This window comes from Bubalus bubalis, chromosome 6, assembly GCF_019923935.1.
Source record: "Bubalus bubalis isolate 160015118507 breed Murrah chromosome 6, NDDB_SH_1, whole genome shotgun sequence".
NCBI lineage: Eukaryota > Metazoa > Chordata > Mammalia > Artiodactyla > Bovidae > Bubalus > Bubalus bubalis.
The window spans coordinates 85,734,352-85,759,197 of NC_059162.1; the positions used below are offsets into that span (position 1 = coordinate 85,734,352).

The 24,846-nt window shown below is 40.6% G+C and overlaps 3 protein-coding genes across 4 annotated transcripts in view; all 3 read left to right on the forward strand.

Moving 5' to 3' along the window:
- The window catches only part of LOC102410549 (cytochrome P450 2J2), a 28,264-nt gene extending 19,764 nt beyond the window's left edge, over positions 1-8,500 (forward strand). Inside the window, 1 exon segment of the mRNA XM_025288603.3 lies at positions 7,987-8,500. Coding sequence (XP_025144388.3) covers positions 7,987-8,165 — 179 coding nt within the window. The 3' untranslated portion in view covers positions 8,166-8,500.
- A 13,756-nt stretch (positions 8,501-22,256) lies between these two features.
- On the forward strand, positions 22,257-22,845 carry LOC102410229 (40S ribosomal protein S18). The gene has a single exon (XM_044944055.2). It carries the CDS (start codon positions 22,260-22,262, stop codon positions 22,791-22,793), a length of 534 nt encoding a protein of 177 aa, XP_044799990.2. The 5' UTR covers positions 22,257-22,259; the 3' UTR covers positions 22,794-22,845.
- A 1,001-nt stretch (positions 22,846-23,846) lies between these two features.
- LOC102409898 (cytochrome P450 2J2) overlaps positions 23,847-24,846 on the forward strand; it is a 32,913-nt gene continuing 31,913 nt past the window's right edge. The window contains exon 1 of one of the 2 annotated variants that reach the window (XM_025288605.3): positions 23,847-24,151. In XM_025288605.3, coding sequence (XP_025144390.1) covers positions 23,942-24,151 — 210 coding nt within the window. In that variant the 5' untranslated portion in view covers positions 23,847-23,941. The remainder of the gene's footprint in view (positions 24,152-24,846) is intronic. The other variant, XM_006048288.4, reaches the window with a different exon arrangement.

Below are 24,846 nucleotides of genomic sequence, written 5' to 3' on the forward strand. Positions count from 1 at the left end.
ACCATCTTTATAGAACTTAAAGTGTTCCAAGATCTTTTTAGTGCTTCCCACTCACAAAAACATAAAGCTAATTGCTAAGAAAGGGGTAAGGGAGGTTCCAGTAAAGGGACTGCTTCCTTATCATTATGGGCATTACAAGTGACTCTAGGTGCCATGGGCTTAAGTAGATGAGATTCTATCTATAATATGTTCTTCCTGAAGAGGTCCTTTTACTTTTTTTAATGAGATGGTTTGATAGCATCACCAACTCTATGGACACGAGTTTGAGCAAACTCTGAGATGTGGTGAAGTACTGGGAAGTCTGTGTAGTGCGGTACATGGGGTCGCCAAGAGTCAGACACAACTTAGTGACTGAATAACAGCAATCCTTTACAAATCTAGTTAATACATTTACATGGTGTATAACTTGAAATATATGAAAGAGAATGCAAAGAAAACTCTTTCTCTCATGTTTCCCAGCCAGCCAGTTCCAAAGGGGTGTTTTACTCATAACTTTGTGAAATGAGGAAGGAAAAGTCTTGTATTTACCAGGTAATGAGTTAAGTATGTTGCTGAGATCATTTTAAATAATTTCCCAAATCCTTAATTCTATAAATGTTTCCTGAGCACCTATTATGTGTCAATTATGCAGCCCTGAGAATATGACAATGATTAGGTATGAAAAAAACCAGTGAAACTTTTAAGGACCATGTGTTCTACCTTAAAGTTACAAGGTCCAAATTCCAGTCACCACTCTGGGGATAAGGGAGGAAACTACAGCTCAACAGGGTCAACTATGGTATCTATAGTCATAAAGCTCACAGAGCAGAGGTTGAACTCAGTGTTGACCAGGTTTATCAAATAAAGCCTATGCACTTCCTAGAAACATCTCCCAAGGAAGTAACTAAATGCTACAGTGAGTGAATGCTCTGAATTTTGCAACAATTTTCTTATCATTAAGTTAAATTAAATATACATTGACTTTCTGTGACAGTATAATCTTATTGATCATGCCACAAAGGCACAGAAAGGGAGGGACTGGAAATTGACCCCATGTAGGCATGATACAGAGCCCAGGCTTTTCTGCTATAGGGCGCTGTCCTGCGTGTATCTGGACTGATTCCAATTAGATCTTCCGTCTTTCTTTCTCTGGTTCTCTGCCACCTTTGCTCACTTGCACAAGTCACTTTTTAATATGAAAGCAGACATGAGAATGTTGGAAAACCTTCCAGACTTCTTGTCTGCCTTGGTGCATGCTAAGTCGCTTCAGTCATGTCTGACTCTTTGCAACCCTATGGGCTATAGCCTGCCAGGCTCCTCTGTCCATGGGATTCTCCAGGCAAGAATACTGGATGGATTGCCATGCCTTCCTCCAGGGAATCTTCCTAGCCCACGGTTTGAACCCGTATCTTCTGAGTCTACTGCACTGGCAGGTGGATTCTTACCACTAGCACCACCTGGGAAGCCTAGACTTCTTGCCTACAAGAGCTTTATGTTTCTTATTATAGTACAGAGTTTCAGCTGTTTTATCTTAAGTGTTATAATTTTTCTTGCTTCACTGTATTTTTTGTTATTTAGAGTTGAAACACATCCTTCCTAGTACAGATTTCATTTGCAAGCAAATTATTTTATTTTATACTTACAGCAACCCAATTATTAACAGTTAGGAAAACGATTAGTATCTCCTTTCTCACTGAAAGGAAATTAGGATTAAGAGAAAATTATTTCTCATCCAAGGTCATGTGCCCAAGGAATTGGCATAAAAGGGCCGAAGACTCAAGTTTCTGGTTTCTTTTAAATTTTTGTTGAAGTATAGTTGATTTACAATATTGTATTAGTTTCAGGTGTACAGCAAAGTGATTTAGCTATGTTCTTAGTTGCCCAATCACGTCCATCTCTTTGTGACCCCATGGACTACAGCCCACCAGGCTCCTCTGTCCATGGGGATTTTCCAGGCACGAATACTAGAGTGGGTTGCCATGCTCTCCCTCTGCCAGGGGGTCTTCCCAAACCCACGGATCAAACCCAGGTCTCCCACTTTGCAGACAGATTCTCTACCTACTGAACCACCAGGGAAGCCCAAGAATACTGGAGTGGGTAGCCTATCCCTTCTCCAGGGGATCTTTGTGATCCAAGGATCAAACTAGGGTCTTCTGCATTGCAGACGGATTCTTTACCAGCTGAGCTACTGGCTCACATGGTAAAGATTTAGTTATAGATACATATATATCTTTTTCTTTCTAGGTTCCACCTTACTGGTTATTACAAAATATTGAGTATAGTTCCCTATGCTATACAGTAGGTCCTTGTTGGTTATATATATAGTTGTAATCTAGTGTTCTCCCTAACACACTTAGAATTTTCCTACTTAAAGGCCCTTCCATTCTAAGATTCACTAAATTCATATCATATGCATCAATTGTTAGATTGCTGCATCACAAAGGTAGCAAACTCAATGACTTAAAACGATAAGTGTATATTATTTCTCACAAGGCTACAGTTGAACTGAGAGCTCCACTATTCTTAGCTGGCCTCTCTTGCCCATTAGGGAGGTCAGTTGGCTGAAGGCTAATCTAGGATGACATCAGCTGGGACAATAGGGCTCTTTTCCAAGTTTCCTCCTCCAGCAAGCTAGCCCATCTGGTGTGCATATAGAAGACAAGACCCCAGGAGGGAGGAAAGCACACAGTGCCTCCCAAGGGCCAGGCTGGGAACTGGTGACCATCACTCCCACTGCATTCTGGTGCCCAAGCAGGCCATACTGTGAGCCCCAGTTCAAGGGAAAGGGCAAATAGCACAATTTTTATGGGAAGGGCTATGGAATCACATTGCAAATGATGGGGGCTCGGGGAGAGGGGGAAATTGGGGCCAGTATTGCAGTCAGGCGATCTCACTATCTTTCTTTCTGCCCGAGAAGAGTGATTCAGACCAAGCTAGCAATTTGGGGATCCCCTCAGCTGTGACTAAACGAGGACTAGCGAAGCAGAACAGGAAATAGAAACCGGAAAATCCACTGACTTAAAGTGTCAACACTGCCGTCAGGTTTAGTCCCACCAGACTCCCATCTTTAGGGCTCAGTTGCTTTGCCTCATACCTGATCCAGCACTTTATAATGAAAGTTTCCCTGAAGGAACGGGGTGTGAAAAAGCACCCTCCCTTCTCTTGGAAAGAAGGTCAGGTGTGGAATTAGGAGACATGCACAGCTGGGGAGATTACAAAGGTGTTATGCAAACATATATTTTCTTTTCTTCATTTAAGTTTTCCCTTTCGATCCAACAAAGCAGCAGATATCTTCATGAAAGGCAAGAGTCTGAGTCCTCAATTTCCAGAGATATCACTGAATCATGGAGATAAGATTAGGAAGATCCTCTCTCAAAAACCCCAGGTCAATTCTCTCACTTCTAGTAACTGATCAGGTTAGTTAGTGATGGCAAGTTAGTACATGCACCAAGAAGAAAATCTGTGTTTCCCATAATCCAGGATGAAGCCTTGAAATAAGGTAGCACTCCTTTTCATGACTTATAAACCACACTCAAATCTCCTGTTTTACTGGTATCCTTGATCAGCCATATATAGTACTTAGGAGAGCAATTACTTCACAGGTTTGACAAGTGAAAATTGTATATGTCGATGAAAATAAGCAATTTACTCAGAGCCCAGAGCTGGTTACTGATGGAATCAGTAATGTAATCCTGGATCCTGACTCTAAGGGTGCAGTTTTATCCCAATGTATGGATTTTTCTAGGAGAATTTTGGGTATTTATAATATGGCTTATCTGGTGCCATCTAAAATAAAATTTTCATTTCCTGCAATTTAAGCCAATTTCTTTTTTTTTTTTTTTCAATTCAGTTCAGTTCAGTTCAGTCCCTCAGTTGTGTCTGAAATTTGTGACCCCATGGACTGCAGCATAGCAGGCCCCCCTGTCCATCACCAACTCCAGGAGTTTACTCAAACTCATGTCCCTTGAGTCAGTGATGCCATCCAACCATCTCATCTTCTGTTGTCCCCTCTCCTCCCACCTTCAAACTTTCCCAGCATCAGGGTCTTTTCAAATGAGTCAGTTCTTTGCATCAGGTGGCCAAAGTATTAGAGTTCCAGCTTCATCATCAGTCCTTCCAATGAATATTCAGGACTGATTTCCTTTAGGATGGACTGGTTGGATCTCCTTGCAGACTCTCAAGTTCAAAAGCATCAATACTTCAGTGCTCAGCTTTCTTTATAGTCCAAGTCTCACATCCATACCTGACTACTGGAAAAACCATAGCTTTGACTAGATAGATCTTTGTTGGCAAAGTAATGCTTCTGCTTTTTAACATGCTGTCTAGGTTGGTCATAACTTTTCCTCCAACAAGCAAGCATCTTTTAATTTCATGGCTGCAGTCACCATCTGCAGTGATTTTGGAGCCCCCCAAAAATAAAGTCTGTCACTGTTTCCACTGTTTACCCATCTATTTGCCATTAAGTAATGGGACTGGATGTCATGATCTTAGTTTTCTGAATGTTGAGTTTTAACCCAACTTTTTCATTCTCCTCTTTCACTTTCATCAATAGGCTCTTTATTTCTTCTTTGCTTTCTGCCATAAGGGTGGTGTCATCTGCATATCTGAGGTTATTGATATTTCTCCCAGCAATCTTGATTCCAGCTTGTGCTTCATCCAGCCCAGCATTTCTCATGATGTACTCTGCATATATATTAAATAAGCAGGGTGACAATATACAGCCTTGATGTACTCCTTTCCCTATGTGGAACCAGTCTGTTGTTCCATGTCTAGCTCCATGTCCAAATCATGTCTGTTTCTTCTTGATCTGCATACAGATTTCTCAGGAGGCAGGTCAGGTGGTCTGGAATTCCCATCTCTTGAAGAACTTTCCAGTTTGTTGTGATCCACACAACCAAAGGCTTTGGCATAGTCAATAAAGCAAAAGTAGATGTTTTTCTGGAACTCCTGCTTTTTTGATGATCCAATAGATGTTGGGAATTTGATCTCTGGTTCCTCGGCCTTTTCTAAAACCAGCTTGAACATCTGGAAGTTCACAGTTTACGTACTGTTGAAGCTGGGCTTGGACAATTTTGTGCACTACTTTACTAGCGTGTAAGATGAGTGCAATTGTGTGGTAGTTTGAGCATTCTTTGGCATTGCCTTTCTATGGGATTGGAATGAAAACTGACCGTTTCCAGTCCTATGGCCACTGCTGAGTTTTCCAAATGTGCTGACATATTGAGTGCAGAACTTTCACAGCATCATCTTTTAGGATTTGAAAGAGCTCAACAGGAATTCCATCACCTCCACTAGCTTTATTCATAGTAATGCTTCCTAAGACCTACTTGACTTTGCATTGCAGGATGTCTGGCTCTAGGTGTGTGATCATACCATTGCAGTTATCTGGGTTGTGAAGATCATTTTTGTACAGTTCTTCTGTGTATTCTTGCCACCTCTTCTTAATATCTTCTGCTTCTATTAGGTCCATATCATTTCTGTCCTTTATTGTGCCCATCTTTGCATGAAAAGTTCCCTTGGTATCTCTAATTTTCTTGAAGAGATCTCTAGTCTTTCCCATTCTATTGTTTTCCTCTATTTCTTTGTATTGATCACTGAGGATGGCTTTCTTATCTCTCCTTGCTACTCTTTGGGATTCTGCATTCAAATGGGTATATCTTTCCTTTTCTCTTTTGCCTTTTGCTTCCCTTCTTTTCACAGCTATTTGTAAGGCCTCCTCAGACAACCATTTTGTCTTTTTCCATTTCTTTTTCTTGAGGATGGTCTTGATCCCTGCCTTCTGTATAATGTCATAAACCTCCGTCTATAGTTCTTCAGGCACTCTATCAGATATAATACCTTGAATCTATTTGTCACTTGCACAGTATAATCTTAAGGGATTTGATTTAGGTCATACCTGAATGGTCAAGTGGTTTTCCCTACTTTCTTCAAGTTCAGTCTGAATTTGGCAATGAGGAGCTCATAATCTGAGCCACAGTCAGTTCCTGGTCTTGTTTTTGCTGACTGTATAGAGCTTCTCTATCTTTAGCTGCAAAGAATATAATCAATATGATTCTGGTGTTGACCATCTGGTGATGTCCATGTATAGAGTCTTCTCTTGTGTTGTTGGAAGAGGGTGTTTGCTATGACCAGTGCATTCTCTTGGTAAAACTGTATTAACCTTTGCCCTGCTTCATTCGGTACTCCAAGGCCAAATTTGCCTGTTATTCCAGGTGTTTCTTGACTTCCCACTTTTGCATTCTAGTCCCCTATAATGAAAAGGACATCTTTTTGGGTGTTAGTTCTAGAAGTTCCTGTAGGCCTTCATAAAACCATTCAACTTCAGCTTCTTCAGCATTACTGGTTGGGGCATAGACTTGGATTACTGTGATATTGAGTGGTTTGCCTTGGAAATGAACAGAGATCATTCTGTCATTTTTAAGATTGCATCCAAGTACTATATTTAGGACTCTTGTTGACTATGATGGCTACTCCATTTCTTCTAAGGGATTGCTGCCCACAGTAGTAGATGTAATGTTCATCTGAGTTAAATTCACCCATTTCAGTCCATTTTAGTTTGCTGATTCCTAAAATGTTTACATTTACTCTTGCCATCTCCTGTTTGACCACTTCTAATTTGCCTTGAATCGTGGACATAACATTCCAGGTTCCTATGCAATATTGCTCTTTACAGCATCGGACTTTACTTCTATCACCAGTCATATCCACAACTGGGTGTTGTTTTTGCTTTGACTCCATCTCTTCATTCTTTCTGGAGTTATTTCTCTACTTTTCTCCAGAAGCATATTGGGCACATACTTACCTGGGGAGTTCATCTTTCACTGTCCTATCTTTTTGCCTCTTCATAGTGTTTATGGGGTTCTCAAGGCAAGAATACTGAAGTGGTTTGCCATTCCCTTCTCCAGTGGACCACGTTTTGTCAGAACTCTCCACCATGACCTGTCTGTCTTGGGTGGCCCTACACAGCATGGCTCATAGTTTCATTGAGTTAGCAAGGCTGTGTTCCATGTGATCAGACTGGTTAGTTTTCTGATTGTGGTTTTCAATCTATCTGAAACTCTAAATTTCTCAACAACTGGATACAGGCAGAGTACAAAATAGAGGCATCCTGCATTAACCATTTTCCAAGAATATTTTATTACATGGGGAAACAAAAAGTAGCAAAAGTTGTGCTCAGAATAAACTTCAGAGGGTAATCCCACTGATGATATCCAGGAGAATCTTTACTGAGATAGTGAGGAAGATGTAAGATGTTAACAAGGGTTTTTTCTGGATTTGGGGATTAAAATATGTTTTAACATTTTTATACTTTTCACACTTTTTTTTTTCATTTTTGCCATGAACATATATTAATTAGGGAGAAAGTGAGCTATTAAAACAGCCACAAGAGAGATGATGATAAAGTCTATTGTGGGGTGTTGTTGCCCAAGTTGAGGAAGAAGGCATCGTGAAGAGGAGGGGCTGGGGGAAGCCTAGAGCAGGCAAACACAGGTGGGATGGGATGAGGTTGGCCCTGCATGGGGAGCCCTGGCAGGAAGATTCCCGGTCATGATGGGGGATACTTGACATAGGGCAAAGATGCCTCATACTTGGAAAACCTTGCTTTGACATTTACTTTCTTTTAACTTTCAACATATTTTTTGAAAATTGAGAGAAGTAAACACAGAGTTTTGCTTTTGTCCTTACCGTTTGCTAATGGATTTTTGTAAGACTTTTGGCTAGACCACATTTATAGGTCAACCTTGGCTGCTCACTTGTTTCATCCACAGCCTGCATCTTCACCATTGCTCGACCATCTGAGTCCTGAAGGCACTGGAGTGTATGATTGTGGAATGGCCTCACTGGGCTTAGGTTACCCCAGGTGGTCGTGATTAAATAAGCTGAGTGCGTAAAGGCTCAGGGCCAGTCAGGCCTGCCATTGGCTCAGGTTTTGCAAGATGTGGTGGAAGATTTCAGTCCTTGCTGGCACAAACCAACTGAGCAGGTACTCATATTTTTGTCTTTTAGGAAAGCGGATGTGCCTTGGAGAACAGTTGGCCAGAACTGAGTTGTTTATTTTCTTTACTTCACTTCTGCAAAAATTTACCTTCAAGCCTCCAGAGAATGAGAAGTTGAGCCTAAAGTACAGAGTGAGCTTGACCCTTGCCCCAGTCAGCCACCGGCTCTGTGCTGTTCCTCGGGGCTGAAGTTGCTGGGATCGGGGGAGTGAAGAAAAGCAGGAAGAATGAGCTTTCCCACACCCCCCAAGGCAGGGCATCTGCTCAGAAGTGAGGGAACAGCATCCAATGCCTCTAGGATATGTCACAGGAACTGGACTCAGAGGAAACTGGAACCAAACCCCAGCTTTGCCATCTCCAGTGGGGCCTTGAGTAAATGAGTTATGTTGTGAGTGATTTCGTTTTCATCCAGAATATTTAAAGTGGACAATGACTCCATCTCTAAAGGAAAATCTACTATATAGATCAGAGGAAATAATGGACTTTAAGTGGCTTGGAAACCATAAAGCACATCATAAAAGTCATAGCTGTGATCTGCCTCCTCCCTACTTCCTTCCTTAGCTTGGTTTTGCTTCTTGTCTGTTGAGATGGCCTGGGTCAAAGAGGTGCCAAATGGTGGATAAGAGTTAGAAGTTGGGCCTGGGACAGCTATGGAGGTCAGCCAGAAAGGCACTCACACTTGGTAGCCCGGGGCAAACTTATCCTGCTTCTCCCTCAGACTGACCCCTGGGAAATAGCAGGGCAGGTGGATTCCTGATTTATAGGCAGGTTTCTATGGAGAAGGAGTTTCTCTGGTTTATCTAAGGAAACACTACCTTAGCCTTGGACACCAGAGCCAATAAGAATGTCACCACAATAACCAAGTATGGAACTCAGGTTCAGTTTAGTTCAGTTCAGTCGCTCAGTCGTGTCCAACTCTTTGCGACCCCATGAATCGCAGCACGCCAGGCCTCCCTGTCCATCACCAACTCCCGGAGTTCACTCAGACTCATGTCCATCGAGTCAGTGATGCCATCCAGCCATCTCATCCTCTGTCGTCCCCTTCTCCTCCTGCCCTCAATCCCTCCCAGCATCAGAGTCTTTTCCAATGAGTCAGCTCTTTGCATGAGGTGGCCAAAGTACTGGAGTTTCAGCTTCAGCATCATTCCTTCCAAAGAAATCCCAGGACTGATCTCCTTTAGAATGGACTGGTTGGATCTCCCTGCAGTCCAAGGGACTCTCAAGAGTCTTCTCCAACACCACAGTTCAAAAGCATCAATTCTTCAGCACTCAGCTTTCTTCACAGGTTAGGGGGGAACAAATGTGGAAATAGTTTCTGTCATTACTGTGCCTCCTTACCTTAAATCCTCTCGTGCATTTACTCCCAGCCCCATGATTGGTGTTAACAACTTGATGGTTGTGATCTTTTAGTATATATTGCTTGTCAGCTTTTGATTGACAAGTATTCCCAGGCTAAACACAACTGATGAGCTCTGATAAAGTATAGTATAGAAGGAAACAGAAGTGCCATCATCCTGTTAGCCTTCCTGTGTGTGGTCACTGAGGGGCGAAAATGGTATCAATGGAAAGGCCAGGTGCCACTGAGAGTCCCTGGAGTTTGGATGCCAACCCCATGCAGACAAATATCAACACACCTATAAAATGGACTTATCCATATAGAAGGTTTTTTTTCTCAAGTGTTAGAATTTAAGAAATTTAAATATCTCAGAACAAAAAGGCACTTGAGGACATGGGCCTTTTCATCCCTGTTGCTTGGGATTTAGAGAAAAGCTAAATCATGGCACCATTAGAAAGGGAATCAGAAGTAGGAAGAGGAGGCAAGAGAGAGGGAGTGAGAGAGTCTGGCTGGAGCTAGCCTGAGCCTGTCAGAGTCAAGAGTAAGTGTGGGAGAAATGGTTGCGTGTCCTGAAGGGCAGGAAGATGGTATGTACTAGAGTAGAAAATAAGAACCCCAGCTGCCCACCAGAGTGCACTTTCTTTGTAACCTCTTGAAAAGTTTCATCTCTAGAAAACACCCTAAATGATATTTCTGAAATGAAACCAATTAAACCAGACCTTGAACTCCACTCCCAGAGTGGAGACCTTGTCATCCACTCTGTTTTTCTGCAGTCAGATCATCATCATAGGAGACTGAAAATTGGCCAAAATACTTTCTCTTATCTACTCAGTCTCCTCAACTGTTAAATGAACTCTGTTGAATCATCTCCAAGGTCCATTCATGCTCTGCTGCGCATTTTCCATGATTTACTAGAGTCATGTTTACTAGAGTCGGTAGGGCAGGCATTTACCTACTCCCTGTGGAATCAGTGGAAAACTCCTGGACACTCATCCTGCCCTAATAGATGCTGTGGGACCCAGACCCAAGTAGCATGTGATCACAATTAACCAGAAAGCTACAGGACACAGGGCTGGGAGTAGCTGAATTTCTGAACTTGCACAATGTCTCCTTTTTTCCTCAAAGCTCATATTTCGAGGGAAACCCTAAAATATGAATTCTCTACTGTAAAAGCATTACACAAGGATTTTGTTTTCTGTCCTTTTGTAACTCTCTTATTCCTCATCTATTTTGGAAGCTCCAGGTCATCGTTCCCTCTTCCTTTGTGTCTGTATCTGACACATAGCATGCCAGCATAGGACGTGTTCTGTGACATTGTGGATGAGATGCAGATTTTACTGGAAAGCACCCAGGCTGTGAATATTCCCTTCACCCTCGTCCTCCCTTAGAGACACTGATATGCACAGACTGCTGTGTTATTTAAAGTCAGGTTGGAGGCTGGCCTTTTATAAGTAGATGAGGAGCAGGGCACTCAGGATATCCTGAGTTGTATAGAAACATATTCAAGTCAGGCATGACTGCAGGACATGACCAAGAAGCGGGTCTACCAGAGGAGCCACTTCCCACGCCCCTGTGTGTTTACAGACAGGAGGCAGGAGCTGGCAGATGCCTAAGAAACAAGGACAGTGTCCTAGGTGAGTTTCTATGTGTGACCTGAGAACCCCAGAGCCTCCATCCATGTCAAGCTCTTCTCCCTGTGATCTAACTCAAACTTGCTTATTGCTAAGCTACCAAGAAGGAAGGAGGCGGGCACTGAGGATGAGTGCCCAGGGACATTGGTCCGTGTCAGTCACCCCAAATTCCAATGTATTTTCTCTTCTTAGCAAGATGACACTACTATGTTGCCAATTCCCACCCCCTCCTTCTTGTAAGGGATTCAAGTCAATGCCTCCAGGAAGCCACTTATTGTTCATATTTAACGTATTTTGTTTAATATATTAAATATTCATATATAATCAATTAGATTTCAATTATATAGTATATAAACATTTTATTGTGAATAAATATAAATGTAATATATATATTAAATCAAGTAATAGTTTACTTTGCATATAATACCTTAAAGTATAGCTGTAGCCTTAAAAAAGTACAACTTGCCAATAATGAACCAGGAAGAAATAGAAATTATGAACATGCCAGTCACAAGCACTAAAATTGAAACTGTGATCTAATAACAAACAAAAACCCAGGGCCGGATGGCTTCACAGGCAAATTCTATCAAACGTTTAGAGAAGAGCTGACATATATCCTCCTCAAATTCTTCCAAAAACATTGCAGAGGGAGAAACACTCCCAAACTCATTCTATTAATATGAGGCCACCATCACCCTGGTACCAAAACAAGACAAGGATACCACCCAAAAAGAAAATTACAGGCCAATATCACTGATAAACATAGTTGTAAAATATCCTCAATAAAATACTAGTGAACAGAATCCAACAGCACATTAAAAGGATCATATACCATAATCAAGAGGGGTTTATCCCAGAGATGCAAGGATTCTTCAATCAATGTGATACACCATATTAAAAATCTGAAACATAAAAACCATATAATTTCAAGAGATGCAGAAAAAACTTTTGACAAAATTCAACATCCATTTATGATAGAAACTCTCCAGATAGAAAGGGCATAGAAGCAACCTTCCTCAACATAATAAAGGCCATATATGACAAACAAACCCACAGCAAACATTATTCTCAGGGAAAAAAAACAAAAACTGAAAGCACTTCCTGTTAGATCAGAAATAAGACAGTGGTGCCCACTCTCATCACTATTATTCAATATAGTTTTGGAAGTCCTAGCAATGGGAAGCAGGGGGGAAAAGATATAAAAGGAATCCAGATAGAAAAAGAAGTAAAACTCTAACTGGTGGCAAGTGACATGACACTATACACAGAAAAGATACCATCAAAAAATTACTAGAATTAATCAATGAATTTAGTAACATCACAGTATATAAAATTAAACACAGAAGTCCCTTGCAAACCTATAGACCAACAATGAAAAAGCAGAATGAAATTGAGGAAACAATCCTAATCACCGCTGCAACAAAAAGAATAAAATACCTAAGAATAAACCTAAGGAGACAAAAGACATGTTTGCAGAAAATTATAAGACACTGATGAAAGAAAGAAAAGATGACATAAACAGATGGAGATATATATATAGCATCTTCTTGAATTGGAAGAATCAATATTATGAAAACAACTATACTACCCAAAGCAATCTACAGATTCAATGCAATCATTTTTCACAAAACTAGAATAAAATTTTACCATTTGTGTAGAAACACAAAAGACTAGAAATACCCAAAGCAATCTTAAGAAAGAAAAATTGAGCTGGAGGAATTAGGCTCCCTGACTTCAGATTATACTACAAAGCTCAGTCATCATGATAGAATGGCACAAAAACAGAAATATAGATCAATGAAACAAGATAGAAAGCTCCAAGATAAACCCACTATGGGCACCTTAACTTTGACAAAGGAGGCAAGAATACACAATGGAGTAAAGACAGACTCTTCACTAAGTGGTGCTGGGAAAACTGGACAGCTACATATAAAAGAATGAAACTAGGACATTTCCTAACACCATACACAAAAATAAACTCAAACTGAATTAAAGACCTAAATGGAAGGCCAGAAACTATAAATTTTTTAGAGGAAAAGCTAGATAGAACACTCTTTGACATAAAGAGCAGCAAGATCCTTTTTGACCCATCTCATAGACTGATGGAAATAGAAATGGAATCTAATCATACTTAAAAGCTTTTGCACAACAAATGAAATTATAAGCAAGATGAAAAGACAACCCTCAGAATGGGAGAAAATAATTGTAAATGAAGCAACTGACAAAGGATTAATCTCCAAAATATACAATCAACTCATGCAACTCAATATCAGAAAAACAAGCAACCCAATAAAAAAAATGGGCAAAATACTTAAACATTTATCCAAAGAAGACATACAGATGGCAAATAAACACATGGAAAAAATGCTCAACATTGCTCATTATTAGAAAAACGCAAATCAAAAGTACAATGAGGTGTCACCTAACACAGGTCAGAATGGCCATCATCAAAAAATCTACAAAAAAATAAATGCTGGAGAGGATGTGGATAAAAATGAACTCTCTTGCACTGTTGGTGGGAATGTAAATTAATACAACCACTAGGAGAACAATATGGACATTCCTTACAAAACTAGGAATAAAATTACCCTATGACTTAAAACTCAACATTCAAAAAACTAAGATCATGGCATCTGTTCCCATCACATCATGACAAAAAGATGGGGAGAAATGGAAAGAGTGACATTTATTTTCTTAGGCTCAAAAATCACTGTGGACATTGACTATAGCCATGAAATTAAAGATGCTTGCTCTTCAAAAGAAAAACTATGACAAACCCTGACAGCATATTAAAAAGCAGAGACCATATTTTACCAACAAAGTCCATATATTCAAAGCTATCAAAGCTATGGTTTTTCCAGTAGTCATGTATGGATGTGAGATTTGCACCATAATAATGCTGAATACTGAAGAATTGATGCTTTTGAACTGTGGTGTTGCAGACTCTTGAGATTCCGTTGGACTGCAAAGAGATCAAATCAGTCAATCCTAAAGGAAATCAACCCAGAATATTCACTGGAAGGACTGATGCTGAAGCAGAAGGTCCAATACTTTGGCCAACAGAAGTGAAGAGTTGACTCTTTGGAAAAGACCCTGATGCTGGGAAAGATTGAGGATGGGAGGAGAAGAGGAGAACAGAAGATGAGAAGTTTGGATGGCGTCACTGACTCTATGAACATGAGTTTGAGCAAACTCTGGGTGATAGTGAAGGACAATGAAGTATGGTGTGCTGCAGTCCATGGAGTCAGAAAGAGTCAGACATGATTTAGTGACTGAACAGAAACAGTGACCCATCAATAGCACTTGGGGGCATATATCCTGAAAAAACATAATTCAAAAACACATATGTATCCTAGTGTTCACTGAAGCACTACTTACAATAGCCAGGATGAGGAAATGATCTAGATGTTCATTAACGAATGGTAAAGAAGTTGGGGTACATATATACAATGGAATATTACTCGGCCATAAAAAGTAATAAATTTGATTCAGCTGAAATGAGGTGGATGAACCTGAAGCCTGCCATACAGACTGCAGTAAGTCAGATAGAGAAAAACAAATATCCTATATTCATGCATATATATGGAATCTATAAAAGCAACACTGATAAACCTATTTGTAGAGCACAGATAAACATGCAGATGTTGACAATGGACCTGTGGACACAGCTGAGGAAGGGAAGCGTGGGACAAAGTGAGAGAGTGGTATTGAAATGAATACCCTGCCATGTGTAAAATAAATAGCTAGTGGGAAGCTGCTGTATAACACCGGGAGTACAGCCAGGGCTCTGTGACAACCCAGAAGGGGAGGCGGGGAACTCAAGAGGGAAGCGATATGTGATTCATCAAAAAAGCAAGAGAGTTCCAGAAAAACATATACTTCTGCTATTTTGACCACGCCAAAGCCCCGTTGTGTGAATCACAACAATCTGTGAAAAATTCTTCAAGAGATGGGACTACCAGACCTCCTCACCTGCCTCCTAAGAAATCTGTATGCAGGTCAAGAAGCAAAAGTTAGAAATGGATATGGAACAATGAACTGTTTCCAAATTGGGAAGACTATATATGTTCACCCTGCTTATTTAACTTATATGCAGAGTACTTCATGTGAAATGCCAGGTTAGATGAAGCACAAGCTGGAATCAAGATTGCCAGAAGAAATGTCAATAACCTCAGATATGCAGATGACACCAGCCTTATGGCAGAAAGTGAAGAGGAACTGAGAAGCCTCTCAATGAAGGTGAAAGAGGTGAGTGAAAAAGTTGACTTAAAACTCAACTTTCAAAAAACTAAGATCATGGCATCTGGTTCCATTATTCCAAGGCAGATAGATGGGGAAACAATGGAAACAGTGAGAGACTTTATTTTCTTGGGATTCAAAATCACTGCAGATGGTAACTGCAGCCATGAAAGGAAAAGACACTAGCTCCCTGAAAGAAAATCTATGACCAACCTAGACAACATATTAAAAAGCAGAGACATTACTTTTTCAACAAAGGTCTGTCTAGTCAAAGCTATGGTTTTCCCAGTAGACCATGTATGGACATGTCTACTGTAGACATGTAGACATGTGAGAGCAGGACCATAAAGAAAGCTGAGTGCCAAAAAATTGATGCTTTTGAACTGTGGTGTTGGAGAAAACTCTTGAGAGTCCCTTGGACTGCAAGATCAAGCCAGTCAATCCTAAATGAAATCAGTCCTGAATATTCACTGGAAGGACTGATGCTGATGCTGAAGCTCCAATACTTTGGCCACCTGATGTGAAGAACTGACTCATTTGAAAAGATCCTGATGCTGGGAAAGATTGAAGACAGGAGGAAAATGGAACAACAGAGGATGAGATGGTTGGATGGAGTCACTGATTCGATGGACATGAGTTTTAGAGAGTTCCAGGAGTTGGTGATGGACAGGGAAGCCTAGCGTGCTGCAGTCCATGGGGTCGCAAAGAGTCGGACATGACTGAGTGACAACTGAGCCATGCTGATGGCTGATTCATGTTGTTGTCTGACAGAAACCAACACAACATTGTAAAGCAATTATGCTCTAATTAAAAATAAAATTTTTAAAAGTATAATTGTAAGCTTTATGATTTCTCAGATAAAGCCTCTAGTTATTTCTATTTTTTTTCTAGGCCATCTGATTTCTTCCTCAATGGGTTCACAGGGCAATTACTGTCCTTCCTATAGACTACAGGAAGAGGAAGTTCCTAATAATAGTTACCTGAAGAGTTACTCTCTGAAAGAAATACGGCGTGCACTTGCAGTTAAGTAAGATTTTTTAAATCTTCAGTTCAGTTCAGTTGCTCAGTCGTGTCCAACTCTTTGCAACCCCATGAATCACAGCACGCCAGGCCTCCCTCTCCATCACAAACTCCCGGAGTTCACTCAGACTCAAGTCCATCGAGTCAGTGATGCCATCCAGCCATCTCATCCTCTGGCATCGCCTTCTCCTCCTGCCCTCAATCCCTCCCAGCATCAGAGTCTTTTCCAATGAGTCAGCTCTTCGCATGAGGTAGCCAAAGTACTGGAGTTTCAGCTTTAGCATCATTCCCTCCAAAGAAATCCCAGGGCTGATCTCCTTCAGAATGGACTGGTTGGATCTCCTTGCAGTCCAGGGTTTTTAAATTTTAAATCTTAATGAAGTCTAAATTACTTTTTTGTTTCATAGCTCATGCCTTTGGTATTTATCAGAAATCATTGACAAGAGCTGAAGGTCATCTTGGCATTTTCCTATGTTATCTTCTTGGAGTTTTAGCTTTGAATTTTACATGTAGGTCTGTGATCCATTTTGAGTCAACTTTTGTGAGAAGTCTAAGATCTGTGTCCATATTCCTATTTGCATAGAGATATCCAGTGTTCCAGCACCACTTGTATGAATATTACCCTTTTTCCATTGAACTGCATTTGCTCCTTTGTCAAAGGACTATATTTTTCTATTACTGGGATCTTTATTCTTTTCTAATGACCTATATGGAGAAGGAAATGGCAACCCACTCCAGTATTCTTGCCTGAAGAATTCCGTAGACAGAGGAGCCTGGTGGCTATAGTTCATGGGGTCTCAAAGAGTCGAACACAACTGAGTGACTAAACAACAACAACAATGACCCATATGTCTTCTTCCACCAATACCACATGCCCTGATCCATGCAGCTTAATAGTAAATCTAGAAGTCAATCATATCAGTCCCCCAGAATTGTGCTTCTCCTTCAATTTTGGCTTTACTATTCTAGGTTTTTGCCTTTCTATATAAACTTTAGAATCAGATTGTCAATTTTGTTTTACAGATTTACAGAGAAAAATATGAGTGAGAAGTAGAGAGTTCCCATATACCCATTCTTTATTCCTCACACATTTTTATCCTATTATTAATATTTTGCATTGGAAGTAAGTAATATTTTGCATTGGAAGTTTAATTTCAAACTACAATTGTTCATTGCTGGTACTTAAGAAAGAAATTAACTTTTCTGTGTTAATCCCTTTTTTAATGAATGCTTTTGTAGTATATCTGAGACTCTATCCTACTATCATTGATATAGATAACCTTGCTATCATTGCTTACTAGTTCCAGGAGACATTTTGTTAATTCTTTGTGATTGTCTACATAGACATTTTGTTTTTTTCTTTGTAATCTAAATACAGCTTTTGTTTCCTTGTCTTTGTCATAGTGTATTAGCTAGGACTACAGGTACAATGTTGAATAAGATGGTCAAAGAGGCCACGTATACCCTTTTACTGATCTTATAGAGAAAGCATCTGGTTTCTCAACCTTGACTATGGTGTTAGCCATGAGTTTTTTGTAGATATTATTTTTCAACTTGAGGACGTTTCCTTCTATTCTTCATTAGCTAAGAATTTTTATTGTGAATGGATGTTGGAATTTGTCAAATACTTTTTCTGCATTTATTGATTTGTTGTTCAGTCACTAAGTCATGTCTGACTCTTTGTGACCCATTAACTGTAGCTTGCTAGGCTTCCCTGTGCTTCACTACCTCCCTGAGTTTGCTCAAACTCATGTCCATTGAATCAGTGATGCCATCCAACCATCTCATCTTCTGCTGCCCCCTTCTCCTTTTGCCTTTAATCTTTCCCATCATCAGGACTTTTCAGTGAGTCAGCTCTTTGCATCAGGTAGCCAAAGTATTGGGATTCTGCTTCAGCATCAGTCCTTCCAATGAATATTCAGGATTGCTTTCCTTTAGGATTGACAGTATGATCTCCTTGCTCTTCAAGGGACTCTCAAGAGTCTTTTCCAGCACCACAGTTCAAAAGCATCAATTCTTTGGCACTCTGCCTTCTTTATGGTTCAACTCTCAAATCCATACATGGCTATAGGAAAATCCATAGCTCTGACTATTCAGACCTTTGTCAGCAAAGTGATGTCTCTGCTTTTTCATACACTGTCTAGGTTTGTCAAAGCTGTTCTTCCAAGGAGTATCTTTTAATTTCCTGGCTTCAGTCACCATCCCTCAGTGATATGGAGCCCAAGAAAATAAAATCTGTCACTGTTCCAATTTTTCTCCATCTATTTGCCATGAAGTAATGGGACCAGATGCCATGATCATAATTTTGAATGTTCAGTTTTAAGCCAGCTTTTTCACTCTCTTTCACCTTCATCAAGAGACTCTTTAGTTCCTCTTAGTTTTCTGCCATTATAGTAGTATCATCTAACGTTAGAATCTATTGATAGAATCATATATTTTTCTTTAGCCTGTTGATGTGATGGAGATACATTAATTGAATTTCAAATATGGAGTCCACTTTGCATGTCTAGCAGAAAATCCCTCTTGATCATGGTGTATACTGCTTTGTATACATCTCTGGATCTGATTTACCAACACCAGTTTAAAGATTTTTGCAACTATGTTCACAAGAAATACTGATTTTCCTTCTCCTGATGTCTTTGATTGTTTTTTTTTTATTAGTGTAATGCTAGTCTCAAGGACTGAATTATAAAGTATTTTCTATGCTTTGATTTTATAGAATAGATTGTAGCAACTTATTGTAATTTGCTTCTTAAAGTTTAGTACAATATATCTTTGGAAGTTTCTGGATCTGTGTTTTCACTTTTGTACATTTATTAATGATTTATTTTTTTCCTTAATAGATACAAGCCTATTGAGATCCCTTGTTCTCCTTATGTGAGTTTTTGCAGACTGTATCATTCAATGAGTTGGCCCACTTCATCTGTGTTTTCAAATTTGTGGGCATAGAGTTATTCATAGCATTTCTTTCTTATAATGTCCATGAGATGAATAGTGATGGTACTTGTTCATTTACAATAATAATTAACACCCTATTTTCTTAGATAAGTTGGCTAGACATTTGCCAATTAAAAAAAAGTTTTTTTAACTTTTGCTTTTGTTCATTTTTCTATTGTTTTCCTATTTTCAGTTTGATTTAATGCTGCACTGATTTTTATTATTTATCTTGTCCTTCCTTTGGATTTAATTTTCTGTTCTTTTTCTAGAATCTAGAAGGTTAGATTTTTTATTTTAGTCTTCTCTTCTTTCTAATATTTGCATTCAATGGTATAAATTTTCCTCAAAAAACTGTTTTCACTGTATCCACACATATTGATAAGCTTTATTTTCATTTGTTCAAAGATATTTTTTATTTTTTGGAGATTTCTTCTTTGAGCCATGTTTATTTCTGTGTGTTATTCAATAGTCAGGTAGTTTGAAGTTTTCTACCTCCTATTCCTTTATTGATTTCTAGTTAACTCTGTTTTGTTATGAAAGCATAATTTGTGTGATTTCTATATTGATATTTAATAAAGTATGTTGGATATTAGAATGTGGCCTATTTGTTGAATGTTGTACATGAGCTTGCGAAGAATATGCATGCTGCTCTTGCTGGATGGTAAGTTCTATGTATATAAGTTGGATCCAGGTAATTGATAATGCTGCATGGTTCAACTTTGCTTTTATTTGTTTTCTGCCTCTTGTTCTGTCCATTGGAGGTAGAGGGATATTCAAGTCTCTAATTATAATGGTAAAGTCATCTAATTTTCCCTGCAGTTCCATCAGTTTGCCTGCACATATTTTGAAGCTCCATTATTAGGTGTAAACACATTATAGAATTGCTATGTCTTCTTGAAGAATTGACCCTTTATCATTATGTAATGCCCTTTTACAGTTAATTAATATTTTCCTTGCTCTGATATCAGCAATAAACAGTTACTCCAGTTTTCTTTTGATTGGTGTTAGCATGGTATATCGGAGAAGGCAATGGCACCCTACTCCAGTACTCTCGCTTGGAAAATCCCATGGACGGAGGAGCCTGGTTGGCTGCAGCCCATGGGGTTGCGAAGAGTCAGACACGACTGAGTGACTTCCCTTTCAATGGCAACCCACTCCAGTGTTCTTGCCTGGAGAATCCCAGGGATGGGGAAGCCTGGTCAGCTGTCATCTAGGGGGTCACACAGAGTCGGACACGACTGAAGCAACTTAGCAGCAGCAGCAGCATGGTATATCTTCCTCCAACCCTTTAATTTCAATCTATTTGTGTCTCCATATTTAAAGTCAGCTTGTCCTAGATAATGTATAGTTGGGTTTGTGTATGTGTGTGTGTAATCAAAAACAAATAACAAGAGATCTACCTGGTTTATAAAATGTTAAGTGTACAGTAAACCACCAGTTCTGGGGTCCCGTGGTGTAATGATTAGTGCTCTGGGCTCTGAATCCAGCAATCCGGCTTCCCTGGTGGCTCAGATGGTAAACAATCTGCCTACAATGCAGGAGACCCAAGTTCAATCCCTGGGTCAGGAAGATGCCCTCGAGAAGGAAATGGCAACCCACTCCAGTATCTTGCCTGGAGAATTCCATGGACAGAGGAGACTGATGGGCTAAAGGCCATAGAGTTGCAAAGAGCTGGACATGACTCTGGACATGAGGGATTAACACTTTCACTTTCAAGTGTATAGTACAGTAGTGTTAACTCTAAGCACTGTGTTTCACACATGAACTCTAGAAATTTTCCATCTCACATGGCTGGAACTCTCTTCCCATGGAACAGAAAATTTTCATTTTCTCCTTCCTCCAGTCCCAGGAAACCACTAGTGTAGGCAAATTGGGAGACTTGTGCGCCATTGGTAAGAATGTAAAATGGTGCAGCCACTACAGAAAACAGGATGCTGCTGCTAAGTCGCTTCAGTTGTGTCCGACTCTGTGCGACCCCAGAGATGGCAGCCCACCAGGCTTCACTGTCCCTGGGATTCTCCAGGCAAGAACACTGGAGTGGGTTGCCATTTCCTTCTCCAACGCATGAAAGTGAAAAGTGAAAGTGAAGTCACTTAGTCGTGTCTGACTCTTTGTGACCCTGGACTACAGCCCACCAGGCTCCTCTGTCCATGGGATTTTCCAGGCAAGAGTACTGGAGTGGGTTGCCATTGCCTTCTCCACAGAAAACAGTATAGAGATTCTTTAAAATTAAAAATAGATCTCCCCTATGAACCACTAGTGTGATTACCGGACATTTATCCACAAGAATGGAAATCAGAATCTTGAAGAGATATTTTCATTTCCCAGCACCATTATTCATAATAACCAAGAGGTGGATATAAGCTAAATGTCCTTTAATGAATGAATGGATAATGAAAATGTGTACTATACATACAATGAAATATTCTTCTGCCAATAAGAAGAAAGAAATCTTTTCAAATTCTAGAAATAGATGAACCTTGAGAACTTTATGCTAAGTGAAATAAGCCAGCCACAGAAGGACAAATATTACATGATTTCACTCCTCTCAGTTACCTTATAGACAGCTCATAGACAAAAATGTGAGGTGTCCAAGGTTGTTTTGACTATTCAGAGTCTATGTGCTTGGGTCGGGAAAGTCCCCTGGAGAAGGAAATGGCAACCCACTCCAGTATTCATGCCTGGAAAATCCCATAGACCGAGGAGGCTGGTGGGCTACAGTCCATGGGATCACAAAGAGTTGGACATGACTGAGCGACTTCATTTCATTTCATTTCAATTTCTATTTCTGTAAAAAATGCCTTTAGGATTTTGATAAGAATTGTATTGACTAACATGAGCAATTTAATAATATTAAGTCTTTCAGTTTTGAACATGAGATATCTTTCTATATCTGCAGCTTCTTCAATTTTGCTGAGCAATATTTTATATTTTAAATGTATGAGTCCTTTGCCTTCTTGCTTAAGTTAATCCTAAGTATCTTGTTCTTTTTGATGCCGAGCTAATACTATCTCTGTGTGCAGATGACATTGTTTTAATATGTGTGTGTGTGTAGCTGTGCTCACTCATATCTGACTCTTTGTGACCCCACGGACTGTAGCTGACTGTGCTCCTCTGTCCATGGAATTTTTCATGCAAGAATACAGGAATGGCTCTTCCACTGGAGGCCTACACGCCGCCGCTGGGGCCGCCGCCATGTCTCTAGTAATCCCTGAGAAGTTCCAGCACATCTTGCGAGTACTCAACACCAACATCAATGGGCGGCGGAAAATTGCCTTTGCCATCACTGCAATTAAGGGTGTGGGGCGAAGATATGCTCATGTGGTGTTGAGGAAAGCAGACATCGACCTCACCAAGAGGGCCGGGGAGCTCACCGAGGATGAGGTGGAACGTGTGATCACCATTATGCAGAATCCACGCCAATACAAGATCCCAGACTGGTTCCTAAACAGACAGAAGGACGTGAAGGACGGGAAATACAGCCAGGTCCTGGCCAACGGTCTAGACAACAAACTCCGAGAAGACCTGGAGCGCCTGAAGAAGATTCGGGCCCACAGGGGGCTGCGCCACTTCTGGGGACTCCGTGTCCGAGGCCAGCACACCAAGACCACAGGCCGCCGTGGTCGCACTGTGGGTGTGTCCAAGAAGAAATAATGTGTGGGCTTTGTGTTAATAAATAGTTTATACAGTTAAAAAAAAAAAAAAAGAATACAGGAATGGGTTACCATTTCCTTCTCCAGGGGATCTTCCAGACCCAGTGATCGACCTGGGTCCCTTTGTGTCTCCTACATTGGCAGTCAATTCTTGACCACTGCACCAAATGGGAAACCTATATTAATATCTAGAAAACCCTAAAGATTACACATACACAAAAACTGTTGGAAATAATAAATGAATTCAGCAAAGTCTCAGGATTCAACACCTACAAAAATAAATTGTGTTTCCGTATTTTGATAATGAAGCATCTGCAAGGAGTCTTGGTCTTTATTTTAATGATCTCATAAACATTCTTTTAATTAATGTGTTCAGAATATTAATATTTAGTGTGGTTATTGATTCAGATTATCTACCATAGTCATTACTGTTTTCTATTCATTGCATTTAATTTTTGTTTCTTTTTTGTCTTTCACTCTTTTTCCTCTCTTCTTTGGTTTTAACTAAGCATTTTGTATAATTCCATTTTCTCTTCTGTCTTAGCACGTTGATTATATTTCTTTTCTAAAACTTCAGTTGTTGACTTATAGTTCACAGTATGCATTTCCAACTAATTCAAATCTAGCTTCAAGTAGTACTACACTGCTTAATTCGAAGTTCAAGGACCTTAATGGATGTTCCTAATCCCTTCCTTCTGCTCAGCCAACATTGCATCGTTCATATCACTTATCTATATGATAAAAATCACCAAATTTCTCAACGTTAAGGCTGTGAATATTCTTTAGACAGAAATAAAAAAAACCTCCCAGCCTGGCCTTTTCTGACATCCAGGCAGGTTCTCCAGGGAATCCCATGCTTGACATCTAGTGGGTAGCAGGCTCCAGCCCAGAGAAGGACAGACTCAGGTGGGGGAAAGTTGGAAAGAGGGGAGGAGGAGACAGGACCTGAGGAAAGGCAAGGAGGGGTAAGGTGGACCAGGTGCCACAGGGAGCCAGGGGTGGGGCTTAGCTGAGCGCTGGGGGAAGGGAAGAGCCACGGTGGGAGGAGGGAAGGGCAGGGTGAGACAGTAGGATGGGGCGGGGTCTGGGAACCCGGCTGAGAGCTCGGAGGCACGGACCCTCACAGAAGCGAAACCAGACATCGCAGTGATGCTGGAGGCCCTGAGCTCCCTGGAGACGGCCCTCTGGGCCGCGCTCCGTCCTGACACCGTCCTGCTGGGGACACTCGCCTTTCTCCTCTTTGTTGATTTCCTCAAAAGGCGGCATCCAAAGAACTACCCGCCGGGGCCCTCCGGCCTGCCCTTCATAGGCAATTTGCTCCAGCTGGACCCTGAGAAGGCGCCCCTGGTCCTTCATCAGGTAGGAGCAGGCGAAAGTGTCAGGGCCACGTCTTCACCCTGACCTGCAGGACAAGGGCCATTCTGGGTACTGAGGACAGGAGACTGAGGGGGCTCTGAGGTTAAATCGGAAACACGGGTACACCCGACGTTGAACTTTTCTTTCCTCACCATCAACTGGAATGATTCCAGCTGTACTTTCTAGGGGTGAACTGCTGTTAACTGTTTACTATTTAAGAATCCCGACTCCATGCGCTTTGGGGAAGGGAGGGGCTGCAGGTTTAATGTACAAAGCAAAACTTGCTCCTCAGTCCATCTAGCTGATGGAAAGAAGTGTAAATATTGAACTGTAGCACTCATCTGAAGTCTCATATGCTTCCAGGAGCTTGGTTATCTGCATAATTTCTCTCCTGTTAAGGATATTTGGATAAAGTATGGTTCAGAACCCCCTCTGCATTCTCAGTAAATGTTTTTGACTGACTAGGTGACCCTGTGTTTTCTCTTCAGTTTCTTTTATTAGACCCTTGAGGGTGACAGATATAATACATTTGTAAGTCATTTAGTTGTGTCTTGTTGCGTATTACTGGGACATTCAATTTATAGTATGATAATTTTGTCTTTTTAATAATTTTATCCTTGGTAGGGGGAGGAGGGATGCTGTATTTCCCCTTTTGGAGGTTCCCTTTTCTAACTGTAAAATGAGGATGTGTGTGTGTG

Excerpts from the sequence above, each read along its gene's own strand:
- LOC102410229 (XM_044944055.2), top strand. The coding sequence starts at position 22,260 with ATGGAATTTTTCATGCAAGAATACAGGAATGGCTCTTCCACTGGAGGC.